Source organism: Coturnix japonica, chromosome 3 (assembly GCF_054131305.1).
Source record: "Coturnix japonica strain WE chromosome 3, WE-NBRP24, whole genome shotgun sequence".
Classification (NCBI taxonomy): Eukaryota; Metazoa; Chordata; class Aves; order Galliformes; family Phasianidae; genus Coturnix; species Coturnix japonica.
In genome coordinates, this window is record NC_140665.1 from 36,777,476 (window position 1) to 36,791,678 (window position 14,203).

The 14,203-nt window shown below is 41.3% G+C and overlaps 2 protein-coding genes across 3 annotated transcripts in view; one reads left to right on the top strand and one right to left on the bottom strand.

Annotated features, from left to right (window-relative positions):
• Positions 1-7,880, bottom strand: part of ACTN2 (actinin alpha 2) — a 67,363-nt gene extending 59,483 nt beyond the window's left edge. Inside the window, exon 1 of the mRNA XM_085543336.1 lies at positions 7,430-7,880. The gene's annotated coding sequence lies outside the window, so the exon portion shown is untranslated. The remainder of the gene's footprint in view (positions 1-7,429) is intronic.
• A 6-nt stretch (positions 7,881-7,886) lies between these two features.
• Positions 7,887-14,203, top strand: part of HEATR1 (HEAT repeat containing 1) — a 30,096-nt gene continuing 23,779 nt past the window's right edge. Inside the window, exons 1-11 of one of the 2 annotated variants that reach the window (XM_015857850.3) lie at positions 7,887-7,965; positions 8,437-8,616; positions 9,235-9,451; positions 10,033-10,174; positions 10,704-10,805; positions 11,315-11,455; positions 11,822-12,033; positions 12,594-12,727; positions 12,977-13,085; positions 13,452-13,562; positions 13,975-14,092. In XM_015857850.3, the coding sequence (XP_015713336.2) occupies positions 8,475-8,616; positions 9,235-9,451; positions 10,033-10,174; positions 10,704-10,805; positions 11,315-11,455; positions 11,822-12,033; positions 12,594-12,727; positions 12,977-13,085; positions 13,452-13,562; positions 13,975-14,092 (1,428 nt within the window). In that variant the 5' untranslated portion in view covers positions 7,887-7,965; positions 8,437-8,474. The remainder of the gene's footprint in view (positions 7,966-8,436; positions 8,617-9,234; positions 9,452-10,032; positions 10,175-10,703; positions 10,806-11,314; positions 11,456-11,821; positions 12,034-12,593; positions 12,728-12,976; positions 13,086-13,451; positions 13,563-13,974; positions 14,093-14,203) is intronic. The other variant, XM_015857849.3, reaches the window with a different exon arrangement.

The window sequence follows — 14,203 nt, forward strand, 5'->3', positions numbered from 1 at the left end:
ATGGGTCTTGTTCACATATATAGACATTCTGCCTACGCTGATGTAATTTGTGCAGTTTATCATAGAATCACTCAGGTTGGAAAAGACCTTGAAGATCATCAAGTCCAACCGCAGCCAAACCAGAACCCTAACTCTAACAACCCTACACTAAACCATATCCCTGAGTACCACATCCAAACAGCTCTTAAACACAACCAGGGATGGCGATTCAACCACCTCCCTGGGGAGCCTATTCCAGTACCTAACTACCCTTTCTGTGAAGTTCTTCCTAATATCCAACCTAATATCCAACCTTTATGGATGGGCAGTTATCTGTGTTTTGAGAGGCATTCTCAACTCCTGTTGCCTAAAGGACTGTTAAAGCCTCTGGAGTCAGCAAAACCATTCCTTCTTATTCACTGTGCACAGCACAGAAGAAACTTCTGGAGGAAAAGTTAAGAATTAAAAAGAAAGCCATGGAAGGATACGCACAAAGCTATAATGATCCAAACCAGAGCTGTCTCCTGCGCTGACAAGACCTCTGACCTTTTAATGCATTCCTGCATTAGAGGTGAGCCTTTCCTTGGCACTCTTTTGCCTGAGGACCAAAGTAGCTGGTATCAAATGGTACCACACCACGCTCCCTGTGCTGTACAGGTGAGCTGCATGGGCACTGATGGCTTCATACAATGAGGAGGCACGCTTCATCTTCCAGCTCTCATCACAAACATGGGCCAGAGTGCCTGTGTCATGATATGCAAATGGAGATGATATGATGACAGTGACTATCCCATCATACTGTGCATTAGCACTAGACGTCTGGATACGAAAGGGAAATCTACCCTTAATTCCTAGAATTCTGAAAGAGTGATGTATGTACATTAATAACTGAGTTTTTCTCAGAATACTGCTAGCCACTGCTGCAAAGGTACCTCCTTTCTTTTCCATGTTTACTCATTACTTTGGTAAATGCATCACTTTAATAACAAAGCCAACAAAAAATCATCACTGTTCAAAGCAATTGACACCTTGAACCGCAGAACCTCTCACATAATCTGAGAGAACCAAAAGTTCAAGACCATACATTTCATGTTAAGGGGGAAACACTTCAAAATCCACATTAGGTAGGCTACGTTATTATGTTCTGGATGAAAAAAATACTTCAGAATTTTTATTGCAGAAAACCATTGAACCATAGAATGGCTCAGGTCGGAAAGGACTTCAAAGATCATCCAGCTCCAAGCCCTTGCTATGGACAGGGTTGCATGATTACTTTTTTTCCTTTCTGAAAAGGTCAAAAGAGGGAGCTTCAGCTTTAACGACACATTTTTTGATAGAGGAGCTTGAAGCAGGCAGCGAACTACAATATTCTGATCTCAAAAGAACAGCCTACTTTGATGGAATCTGACTTGTTTTAGGTTCTCTGAATAACTACTTACTACCCTTTAATCAGACAACACGAGTAGGCAGAGAAGATATTTATAGATGGAGCGCTAGGACGTGTATCTGGTATTTTGTTTACTACTTTAATTTAATTTTATGGATGAACTGTACAGATGGTAATGAGAAGCATATGAATGAAGGTCCACACCAAAATGGAATTGTGAGGCCAAATTCAAAGTGGAAAGGGAGTTGTCTGTTCCAGATCACTGAAAGGAAAGCTGAGCCCAGCAGAGTAGTATGAACTAAACAGCCATGGACAGGCAGTAATGCTCTCAGTCAGCTCATGCCTACATCAGGGGTAGGTTAAGACTATCTCCACTAAAGCTGCCAGAGTTGCACAGCTAGAAACTACATGTCTCCATGGAAAAAGAAAACAAATAAGCAAACTGAGCAGAAAAGGAAGAACAAACGTCCAAAGTAGAGAAAATGGATCATGGTGGCCAACATAGAGCATTTTAAGCTGCCATGGCAGAACATTTTAGATCCAGATAGTTTTGAGGTACAAAAAACATAGACTGCTTATTACATGGTAAGGTAAAAGGAATATTCATGTTTTTCAAACGGATTAAAATAAGGCAGCTGTAGGTGATCAGCAATGGAGACAGCAGTGCTGAACTGTCAACTGTTTACGTATTATTTCAGAAGAGGCAGACAGATGCAGTTCATGTCAACAGAAATTTTCATAAGGGCTTACCCCAGAGAACACCACGGCCATAAGACATGATTTGTGCTTTCCATGTATGAGGAGCACAAAGCCAGAGCTTTCCAAACAGCACAACAGGTCTGTGGGAACTCAGTATTTCTTATCACAGCTCCAACTTAGGAAGGCAGGACTTCGTGGCACAAGTTGCATTAAGTTCCTTGAGAATCCAAATTTCAACAATGTTCCTCCTCATAATTCTTTTATTTGAATCGAGTAAGCTTTAAAAATCTTAAATGGACTGTAAAATGCTGTTGTTTTCAAAGGACGTCATAACTGCTTTTTAAGATGTCCTTTGGCATGTAGAAAGTGAAACGAGCACATGCAGAAAGAGAGCAAAGAGACGCACACACATGGGAACCAAACTTTTGACTCTGCCTGAGCTCAGTGAGAGCAGCACTGTGGACACATAGTGTAGCCCTGCCACATGTAGCACCAAGAGAGACAGTCTTTCCCTCCGAAAAATCCTTACTACCCTACTCACGCATGGTAATATTAATTATATAGAAGCTAAGCGTGCTCTATATATTTCTTCTTTAAGTATTGGAAATGCAAATGGAGAAAGAACTGAAAAAAATGCTTTGCTGACTTCAAAAGATCTCAAAGTACTTCGCCATCTATATATAGAGACAACTTACTCTACCCCTGAAACGCAGCCATGGATGAAGTGTAGCAAGAAACATTTATAGGAGGGACAGATACTACTAAAGCACAGCTTTAGGATTATGGAGAAAATGCTGACTGTACTGGGACCACTGACTGCTGCCAGCTCTTTGTGCGGAAGGAAAGTCACGAGGCTGACACGCTGTGTGATCTACCCCAGTTTAAAACGCTCTACACAATGTTGAGCAAATTGCTTCAAGTAATTTTTTCCCCCAAAAGCTAAGACTTGGTCTGTTCAACTGATCCCACCGATGGAATGAGAAACAAGCTTGTTGTGCTGCACTCTCCCTTCTCTAAAACAGTTAATGATGCTTGCTCTGGTTCTTCATGTCTACCTAAATCACATATTCTTAGGAGCAGAGGCTTTCTATCTCAAAAAGGCCTGATGAGCCTACAGAGCAAGTCTAATTGCTGCATGCTTCACCTACCTCATCTCCATCTTTGTTTCAGAGGTCTGTGTTTAGTCTGCACCCAAATATGCCTAAGGGTAAGTTAGCATGTCAGGTTTGATCACGCATTCAGGGTCCCTTATATGCTGGAGGGGTGTCCCTACAATTCCTAGAGTCACATTAGCAGCCTTGTAGTCGGTGCAGCAGATAGTCCTGGCTCTCAGAAAGGCTTCAAGACAAATATGAGTAGGAACATTCAAACCTGGCCTCTGTCAGTAGTATATGAGTCATAATAACCACAAACTCCAAAGCAAGCATTGAAAGATAAGGCACAGCAGAGAACAAACCCTCCAGTGATGGCTACTGTCAGGGAGCACTACATAAAATCATACATTTCAGGGATGAGGAGAGCCCCCATTAAGCACTAGCCCTCATCCTCTCTATTAAATATTTCACACACAAACCCACGACACCTGAACTCCCTTATCTTTTAAGCCTCTGTTTAACGCATCTTGTACAGATAGGTGCGTCTCAGAAAAGCAGAAGAGACGATGAGCAAGATAAAATCAGAAGCCTTGATAGATATTTTGCATAGATTAAAGATGCAACATCAAACAAAAAACTGGGAAATGCAGATGGTAATTTATTTGCTGCGCTACAAGCCAGCCTGTTAGCAAATGGAATTTGTAGAGCAATACGCAGACAGTCACCACGTAATACTCAGGGTAACAGGTGGGGAAACTACAAATAGTGCTGGCATAGGGTTGGAAAAAATGGTGAGGCAGAGCCAGGATATTAAAAATGGCTCAGTGATGAGAGTGTAAGAGCAGGACTAGGAGCATAGCACGGCCTATTACAAACCTCCTGAAAAACCAGCGTGTTCCTGTCTGCCTTCCTGTTTCATGTTGGCTTCAGAACACAAAGATACTGAGGAAGGTAGAAACTAGGGGACTCAGACTATGCAACTGATAGCACAGTTTGTACTTCCTTAATATTACCAGCATAAAAGATCCCTCATTGAGCCAGCCTGTGACCCATAACTGATTTAAAAATTATGTTTTTTAAAGCATGACATTATTCAGCATTAGTTTTAGCCACACTGAGGAAAAAAAGAACTCAGATGTGTATGTGAGATAAGGAATAGATACACAATGTGCCTTTATTTATTGAGAAAGGCTGTCAACTAAGTCAGAGTTTCCAGATAATAATTACCACGGGGGCACAGAGGAGACCTGGCAGGTTTTAAATCGCTGAGGTATGAGGTAGAGATTATGGTCACAGGATACGGGCACTCAGTATCAGACACTGCTGTGCTCTGATGTCAGCATTGGGACAGATTCACCGAATGACCTTAGACAAGTTGCAGTAACTGTGCCTTCATTTCTCCTTCCAGATACACCAATGTAATTTCACTAACATCGGTGAAATCACACACTGAAGGCAACAACCTGTTTGAATGAATTGCTAGTTGGTAAAAATGAATACTAACTCCTTACTGTACAAAGATGGGGCAAATGCAGTACTGTATAAGGCAGCATTGAATCCAACATGAATTACAAACACGGATAACGTGTTCTTTCTGTAACACTTAAAGATTTTTCCAGAACACTGTCTTAACATTCAGGCCAACAGAACTTTACTGACACTCAGCACTCAGAAGAAAGCTTGTTCTGCAGTTCAAATGGACACATTCAAACATACCTTGGACTTCTCTAGGGGAAACCACTGAGTTACAAATGAGCTTCTAGAACACCAGGGCACTTTTTCATTCATTCCCCATGGCTCAACACTCTCCGTTACAGGGTTCAAAATATAAGCACTGCAGCTTCTACTCGAGAAGCTCCATTAGTTTCTCTGCAGAGAACTCTCTTCAAGCTGTGGCACACACAAAACACACAGAATGCCAGAGAGTAAGAAATGCATTGGAGAAAATACTGAGCAACACTTTTGTAAGTAAATGATTAGCTGTTAGCAAGTATAGCTCCATTTCTCATGTCACAAGAGGCAGCACTGATTCTTCACATCAACTCAGGACAAAAGGGTCACTATTTAAACCCTAAAAACATGGTACCTCTAGCAATTCAACAGATTGAGACATCTGGGCTTATCCATAACACTCAGTTGCATGTCCTTGATACCTAAGTCAAACACGCTATTTCTTTTAATAACACTTTGTTTTCCCCTGCCAGGAATCTCCAAAGTATATCAACAATTCTCAAGGCACAAAGAATGCAAATACAAAACCCAAACGTTTTGTAAAACTATACTGAAACACAAAGAAGGTTTGGGGGCATTTTTGTAATTGCAAATACTTATATATTTTTTTCCCAATAATTTCTAGCTATTCTAGTATTAATCTCTCTCATATATATGTAAATATATATATTTTTAAAATATATTAAATATATTTTTTAAAAAAGAAAGTTGTTCCATTGTTGCCAGTGTTCACAGTGGCACTGGGTTAGGCATGCAATTCATTCCTACACAAAGATCTATAAAATAAACAAAGTTTACAAAGTGGATCACTAAATATATATATAAAGGAAGGGATGTCATCCAGAGGGACCTGGACAGGCTTGAAATGCAGATGGACATGAATCTAAGAAGGTTCAGCAAGGTCAACTTGGTTTGGGGGTAATCCCAAACATGTGTACAGACTGGGAGAAGAACTTGGGGAACCCAGTAGGCAAAAAGCCCTGCCCACGACAGAGGTGTTGGAACTAGATGTTCTTTAAGGTCCCTTTAAAACTAAGCCATTCTGATTCTGTGGCAATGGCTTCAACAGCTGGCCTGGGGAAAGGCTGAAATTTCTATTTAATGCATCTGGGTAGTAATTAAACTGTTTCTTCTTCAGGGAAAAAGAGGTGATTTATCTCAGCTTATAACAAAATCAAAAATTAAATCACACAACCAAAAAAACAGCAACTGGCTGGGCTGGCAAGTAAACAGAGATCTGAACAGCTGCAAGTCAGGAATGGGTTGTTGCACCATACAAGGCTGCTGTTATTCCAGCACTTGCCACTTGCTTAAATAACAGTGGCAATTGAGAGTGGTAATAGCAAGACACTATACTGCAGTAAGAAGAGCATGCTGTATTAAGAAGCAGGTTTCTTAATGACCACATTTACCTTCTCCCAACCTTCCATTTCTTTTCTCTTTTCTAATTTATAGCCCTGCTGCATGTCTGGTACACAACAGTCTCCATGTTGCTTACTACATCCAAGACCCAAATGGCCACACTGCCATACTCCGATTACCAAGTTCTCCAAGTGCATTAAACAACAGAATTCAGAACTACCACATTGCAGATATACAACGTCTTCTCCCTCAGTAGTTCCTAGAACATTTTTCTTTGTAGCAGTAAGCAGCTCAAATATAAAGAAGAACTTAAAATCATGACAAAGAACTATCATAATCACAGAAATCACAAGATATTTTCCTGTCCAATCTGACAATTGTGCAGCCATGAAAGTCCAACTTCCCAGCTGATTTTTACAATACACATCACAAATACCACAATTTCTCAGCAGTTCAGCAATGAAATAAGTGCTTTTTTCCCTTCAATATTTAAATACTTTACTCTCCTTGATGATTTTGAGGCAGGGTACACCTATCTTTGGTAAATAAATTTGGAGACACAGAGGTAGCCCCTGCCTATGGCTTTCAAACCTTCTTTAAGTGTGCCTAGGTGAAGCACTTCTAGAGCAAATATGCAAAAGCTTCCTCTACAACGATTTTGATTAGAAGCCCTTAGTTGGTAGTGCCATATCATAAAGCCTTTAACATAGTAAAACCCCCAGAATAGCTTCTCTCTGCTCATCCAGAGGGTTTCTATTTATTTTTAGATCTGGAATGCAGCTACACATGAGGATTTATGGCCGGGGGAAGCTGCAGCACATTTTCCAAGAAAAGACAAGGAAACGTGATACTGCCTGCCACAGTGCTCAGTAAGTCGATGATACGCCTGATATCATGCCTAGCAAGCAAGTTCCTCCCAGCCATTCCAGTCCAACCAAGACATTATTTTCGCTTCAACCCTGTTCCAGCAACAAGAACTGCATTTTTCTGTAACCTCAACCAAAACTGAATTGCACTTGATTGTTTCTGCCTCCATAAGCTGTAACAACACACTACTGTTGTTCTCACTGTGGCTTTCACTTCAAGGTGCAAACACCAAAGCCCTGAAAGCAAACTAGAGGGGGACAATGTGTTTTTATATGTTAGGAGCATGTATTTAACCTGAGGATAACCAAACCTTGGATGAGAGGCTGAAGGAAGCTCTGCAATTTCCATCCTCAAAGATGCTCCAAATGCAAACAGTTGCCTTTGAGCACTCTTGCCTTGGGGATAATCAGATGACTCCTCCAGCACTCTTCCAACCCACATTACTTTGTGGTTCTGTAGCTGGAATCTCACCCACTGCAGCTACAGGAGCTTTTAAAGTCTTCTTCTCAGGATTCCTGTGTTTTCCCACCGCACACTCAGCCTGCACATCCCCTCTCACGGCCTGGACCAGCCATGTCCCCAATCCCACCCACACCCTCACACACACACAGCCGCCCAACGCTCCTCACAGCAGCACATGGCGGCCATCACCACGCGCCCACAATGAGGCAGCTGTGCCCGCGCATGCTCTGTGCAGCCCACGCTCCGGGAAGGTGCGGTGAAGGGGCTGTGGCCACGCCCCGGGGGGCGGAGCTTCCTGTGCCGCCGCAGCCGCTGTTTCCGGGTCAGCGGCGCACGCAGCGCACGTGGGGGTCGGCGTGGAGCGGGGCCAGGTGGGTGATGGAGGTCGGTGTGTGTGCGGGGATCGGGTTGTGTCACCTCCTGCCGCTGCCCCTCGCGTGCTACTCCTGGGCTGGATTCTGCTTGTCCCCTTAGATCATAGTATCATAGTCTCACCAGTGTGGTGCGGGTTGGAAGGGACCTTAGAGATCATCGAGTCCAACCCCCGTGATTCGAGCCTCTGTGTAGCAGAGCGGCACTTGTACCACTCGCGCCACAGGGGGGATTCGAACCCAGGGCCTGCGGTGTTGCAAGGCGGCATTGCTACCACTGCACCACCGGGGCACACAATGGTGGCTGGCGGTGAGGCCACGGTCTGGGCCGTGGTGGAGGGAGCGGCTGGAAGGGGGAGGGTGCGTGTCCCCATGGCCGCCGCAGTCACAAGGTGGGCGGTGGGGCTCGGGTCAGGGTGGGCTTCAGGAGCTTCTTCATGGGATGCCGGCTGTGTCTGAGGGATGCTCTGGTTTCTTTGTGCAGGGTTTCCTTTGAGGTGTGTATCCTCGCAAGGTGAAGCGATGACGTCCCTCGCGGAGCAGCTGAAGCGGCTCGCCCTTCCCCAGACCGACCCCAGCCTCCTGAACCGCTCTGAGGCAGCATCGCTGCTGTTCGACTGCAAGGAAGCTGCTGCTATTGACAGGGACACGTTCTTTGCCATTGGTAAGTGTCTGTGCCCATCTGTGTTTTTAAGGTGTTTGGGTAATGTTCTAAATGGTGTTTTACCTTTGAATTAGCACCAGAGTAGTCAGACAGTTGGACTTGATGACCTTTGTACACCCCTTCCAACTGAAATTCTTCTATCTTTTCATTATACATCTCTGTGAAGAGTCTGGCACCATCTTCTTGTTAGCCTATACTACTCCATTAAGGAATTGCAGACAATAGTAAGGTTTCCTTTTGGTGGTCTCCTCACAAGGCTGAGCAAACACAGTTCTTGTCGTTTGCTTCTCATCGTGTGTCATTTCTCAGACTCAGACATAGTGGTGGTCCTTTGCTGGGCTTGTATCTGAATGTCAGCGTTTTGCTCATTTGCTCAACACTGTACCTACTACTCCAGATGCTGCATCACAGAAGTGAAATGGAAGGGGAAGTTCAGCTCCCATAGCACACTGGCTATGCTCTTGCACACACAACTCAGGATGCTGTGGGCCTTCATTGGTTATTTGATTTCCCTTGTTATGTATACACCAGCATAGTAATGAGGTTGGATATGATAGTGTGATGATGAACTGTGGTTACAGATTTTGTATTTAAATCATTCCATTTTTTTTTCCTCAGGATGCACTGGCTTAGAGGAGTTGATGGGGATCGATCCTTCCTTTGAAGTGTTCCAGTCCAGCTTGTTTAGTTCCATGTCCAAAGGCTTGGAACGCAGTGTTCAGACTAAAGCAGTAAATCAGCAGCTCAATCAGAATATTTCCTTGTTCCTGATTCACCTGTCCCCTTACTTTATGCTAAAGCCTGCGCAGAAGTGCCTCGAATGGCTCATTCACAGGTAATCCAGTGAAAACCCCACATGTCAGTCAATTGGATTTTCAGAAATGCAGGTTTAAATTGTGAACTATGAATGATATTACATGTACTGTATTATAACAAGAACTAAGTCATCTTATTTCAAGGTTATTTAAGAAGGTGTGAAGAACAAATGAGCCAATTACTTTTATGAGGTGTCGTCCTTATTTGTATAAATTGACCTATCAAGTTGCGAAGCGTAATGTTTCAGATCATGAAGGAGTGGGTGGGTTACTGTTGGTATAAGATGTATGTATATTTAATTGTGATTCAATATGTAATGCTGTAATCTGTGCCTACCTTATTGTAACTTGATTTAATACTCTTTAATACAGAAGAAATCTAGGGACTTAAAATCATCATATCGAGTACTTTCCTTTATGTCTTCCTACGTGTATGGACTGTGTGTCTTTTGGGTTCTTGACAGCAGGCAGATCGGATGCCTGAGTCAGTGTGACAGTCTCCTCTGGTTTTGCATAAAAGCAAATAATCAGATGTTCTAAGAAGTACATGGCCGAGACTTTGTTTTTTAACTGTTTATTTATGTGTTTGTTTCTTTCTCAGATTTCATATCCACCTCTACAATCAAGATAGTTTGATTGGTTGTGTTCTGCCGTATCATGAGACTAAACTATTTGTGAGGGTTATTCAGCTTTTAAATATAAAAAGCCCAACTCATAAATGGCACTGGCTGGATCCAATAAGGGTAAAGTATTTAACAGCTGCATGCTGGTAGAAATGTGAAGAACTTAATTAATAATAATATCCCAACTTGTTTCTAGATTTAACAATGTGGTCCACCTGATCATATGGTTAGTTGTAAGATTGTACCAGAAGATTTAATTGCAGGAATGGAGCCTGAATGCCCACTTGTTTGTTATTTTTCACTAAGTACAGTTATAAAATGCTTCGATCATAATTACTCTTTCTTTTGACAAAGTTTAAGTATGCTTTTAAGGTGTATTTGCAACTGCTAGGCAGGTATGTAATTACTGAAATATGTATTTATTTGAATATATGCTATACATAATGGTGAATTTGTAATGATGATATACATGCAGTGTGCATATAATTCATCATCTCAATGTAGATACAAAAAAAATGCTAGAGAGGTGCAATTTAAGTGGTGTTAACTGATCAGTAGAATTCACTTAATGGGGTTATATTAACTCTTTATTTTGGGCTTCTCTCTGTACCCTGGTGTGTTCTAACTTCATGTTTTTCACCCTGGAAAGAAACCAGGCGTCCCCCTGGCAAGAGGTACTCTCATTACACACTGCTACAAAGACCTGGATTTCATGGATTTCATCTGCAGACTAGTGGCAAAATCTGTGAAGGTTGTTACTTTATTCTAGAACAATGTTTGTGTGTTGTCGCTTGATCTTTTTCCATCTTTATGTTAGCATTATGATGTTTATTAATACTTACAATTGTGTAATGAATAGTAAAAAACACCTCCATTTTCAAGGAGCAGTATGAAAAATTCTCATTGTCTATATAGATTACACTTTGTAGAAATTCTTATGAGGAAGTGGCTGAGAACCAATGATTCATGGCAGCCACTTGGCTGTCCAGTTCACAGTCATGAGTATTACACAAAGTAAATGGTCTAGATTACCATTTTATGATAACATATAATAGCTGAAAAAAATCTTTCATATCTTTCTACCTTCTCTGCAACCTCTGGCTTAGTTTACTGCCAGGGAGAGGTGATGCCTTCAGTTGTTGCAGCAGAAGCTGGTAGAATTTATGTGCTGAAGTTCTGAGATCTTGGTGATTTGGGGGGAGCTGTATGTGTCTTCCCACTTCTCTTGACGTCTCAACAACTAATTCTTCTATGGTGCAGGTCTTTTCAGAATGCACTAGCAACTCTGCTCAACTGAGAGTTCTTCTTGCATTTTATGCCTCCACCATTGTATCAGCTCTTGGAGCTGCAGAGAAGATAACAGACAGTATAGTCTCCATGCTGCTCCCCTACATCCAAAAGGTACCCAAAGTTTTGTTTTCCTTCCTGTGTGATGAAGTATACTGTGTTATGCTAATGTATTTTCTGCTGCTAACATTCAGGATGGCTTGAAACATTGGGTAGATGAAGTTCCTTGTCTAATCATGCCTTCTCACAGACCAGATGAGCACTTCTTAGAACTCTTATGTCTCTCTTTTCCTTTATGTGTAGATCCTGCATGACAGCTCTTTTGTCTTGAAAGTTAAGCTGATAGTTAAAACACATGGAGAAAAAGGTAGTGTAGTTCCATGGATGTAAGGATGAAAAGGAATCGTATGTTAACATTATTTTAAAAAAAAAAAAAGTATATGTCAGACATAGTACATCTTTGTTTTTCTGTTTTTCAAGGGCTTGAAGTCTTCTGTACAGGACTATAGAGCTGCAACATATATGATAATATGCCAGATGACAGTAAAAGTGACTGTGGATTCCTCCTTGGTGCATTCCTTGATGTTACAGATAAGCAAGACATTACCTAAAGTGCCCTCATTAGCCAGGGAAGGGGTTGCTTGCCTGAACCTACTTCTGCAAACTCAGAAAGGAGATAATCTTGGGAAAAAGTAAGTCTACATCAATTGAATTTCCACATTTAAGAGCTGAAGTTGCACTTCAGTAATTTGACTGTTTACATCCTACTCATGAAAGGGAAACTTCTGTGTCAGAAATGTTAGTAGTTGATGTGTCCAGGGGTTTGGAGGTGTATTTGGCTCTTCAAAAATGTCTATGGTCACTACAGCTAAAGAATCTTAGTGGTCCAAGTCTGTCATTGTTTGATCTCTCTCTTGCCACTTCCAGGATTGCTGTCAGTGTGCAAAATTTAAGCCTGTCAGTGAGGTTTCCGTGGAGGTGGGGATCATAGAAGTGATGCTAGCATAATAACGTTAGCACAGATTTGGGGTTATTTAAATATCTTGGGGAAAAAAAGCAATTCTGTCCCTTCAGTGGAATGGTATTTGCTTCATATGCGAGGGCTGCTCTGAAAGTGAAACCCTTACAGTCTTTTCAGCACTTATTTACAGTGATGCTGTTACTTGATTCTAAGAACTGAATGGTTTGAAGGTGCTGGTAAGCCAGATAACCATGTGTTTTTTTCCCTCCCACCTACCATTCTATTGTGCAGGCCATTTAATTATCTGTGCAGGAGCCCAGAACTGGTGACACTTTTGCAGAGCCTTTCAGAAGGCTATGATATCTCTCCTCTTCTGCGTTACCTGTTGCCTCACCTTATCTGCAGCATCGTGAAATGTGATGCAGGTAAGTTAGTATGTGTATTTACAATTCCTCTGAGTCATACAAACGGATAAATAGCAGTTCTAAATGTTGTAGCTATATCATTTTTCCTTTGTTTAACTCAGAGTTAGTGCGAGTACTCAGTGGACGTTGTGGTTTTAAATTGTGTGCTTGGTTAACCAGGTGATACTGCCTATACAAGCTGTTTTAATTGATATGAGAAGGTTATGTTCAAAATGTTATTCACTTTCTGTGATTACTCATTGTTCTTAGAGGAACAGGAAGATTCTGAGGAGAGAGAGGATCATATTTATATCAAACTTCTTGAAGGTATTCTTCAGAGTATACCGCTGGAAAAGGATTTAGATCACCTTTTGGCTTCGTGAGTTAACTTAGATTTATCTATCTATTTATTTGCTTGTTTTCCTTCAGTACAACAGTCATTTCTGGTTTAATAACAACTCTGTTTTAGAGTCATGTTTTTCTACTTACACGTTTAACTCCAAGATTAGATTTTGAAACTGATAATCTGGATGATAACAGGGTAATAGTAATCCAAATAATCCATGTTTTTAGCACGCTTTTAGCACTTGGGGGAATACAGAACAGAGTGAAACTTTAGGACATGAGCAAATCTGTTCTTGCAATAAGTAATGCCTATTGTTACCTGTTTAACACTGTGTTTTATGATATTAGTGAAAACTGCTGTGTCTTAAAAATAATGACTCTCTTTTATTTGTTATTTTAGCAAGTTTCTTGAAGAGTTAATCTCCTATGGTACAGAGATTGAATCTGATCCCACCAAAATGGCTGCAGTCAGTCAAAAGCTGCTTCCTCTTATCAGACTTCTTGAGAGAAAGTAAGCTCAGTTTTTTTATGACTGGTGACTGGTAGACTGGTGATGTCAAGTACAACCTTAACTTATTGGGTGTTGTAAACTCTATATTCTTGCCTAAAAAAATATGGTGAAAACAACCAACTCTTGATCGTTGTCTAAATTTTATTTTACTGATCTGTCCTTATGTGTTTTGTCATCAGGGTCATACCTACTGGCTCACTGTTTTTATTTCTGGTCATTATTTATCCTAAGTTGGCTGCGTATCATCTATTTAAGTTAAAACATAATGGTTGATTGCCTTTGCAAAGTTTCTTCAGTGGTTCGGAGAAGTGCATATGCATTCATTTTCTTTGTATTTCCATGTATTTCTATAGAAAATGCATGCTCTTCTGCAATGCCCCGTTAGAAACATTTGGGATTTTGTCTTTGTCAGGTATCCCAAAGCCTTAGACTCTGTGTTGGAGGAGCATCTGAAAAGTGCTATGGATCAGACCAACCAAAATATTTTTCACCAGTTTATTTCTCTTTCATTAAGCTGTGGCAAATACAAGGTAGGTGGAAGCTTAATTCCTCATCCTACCACTTACTTGGTTCTACTGTCAGAACAGTGATTTAGTGGCAAAGTTCTAATGTCTCTTCCTCTTTTTAAACTCCCAACTCTG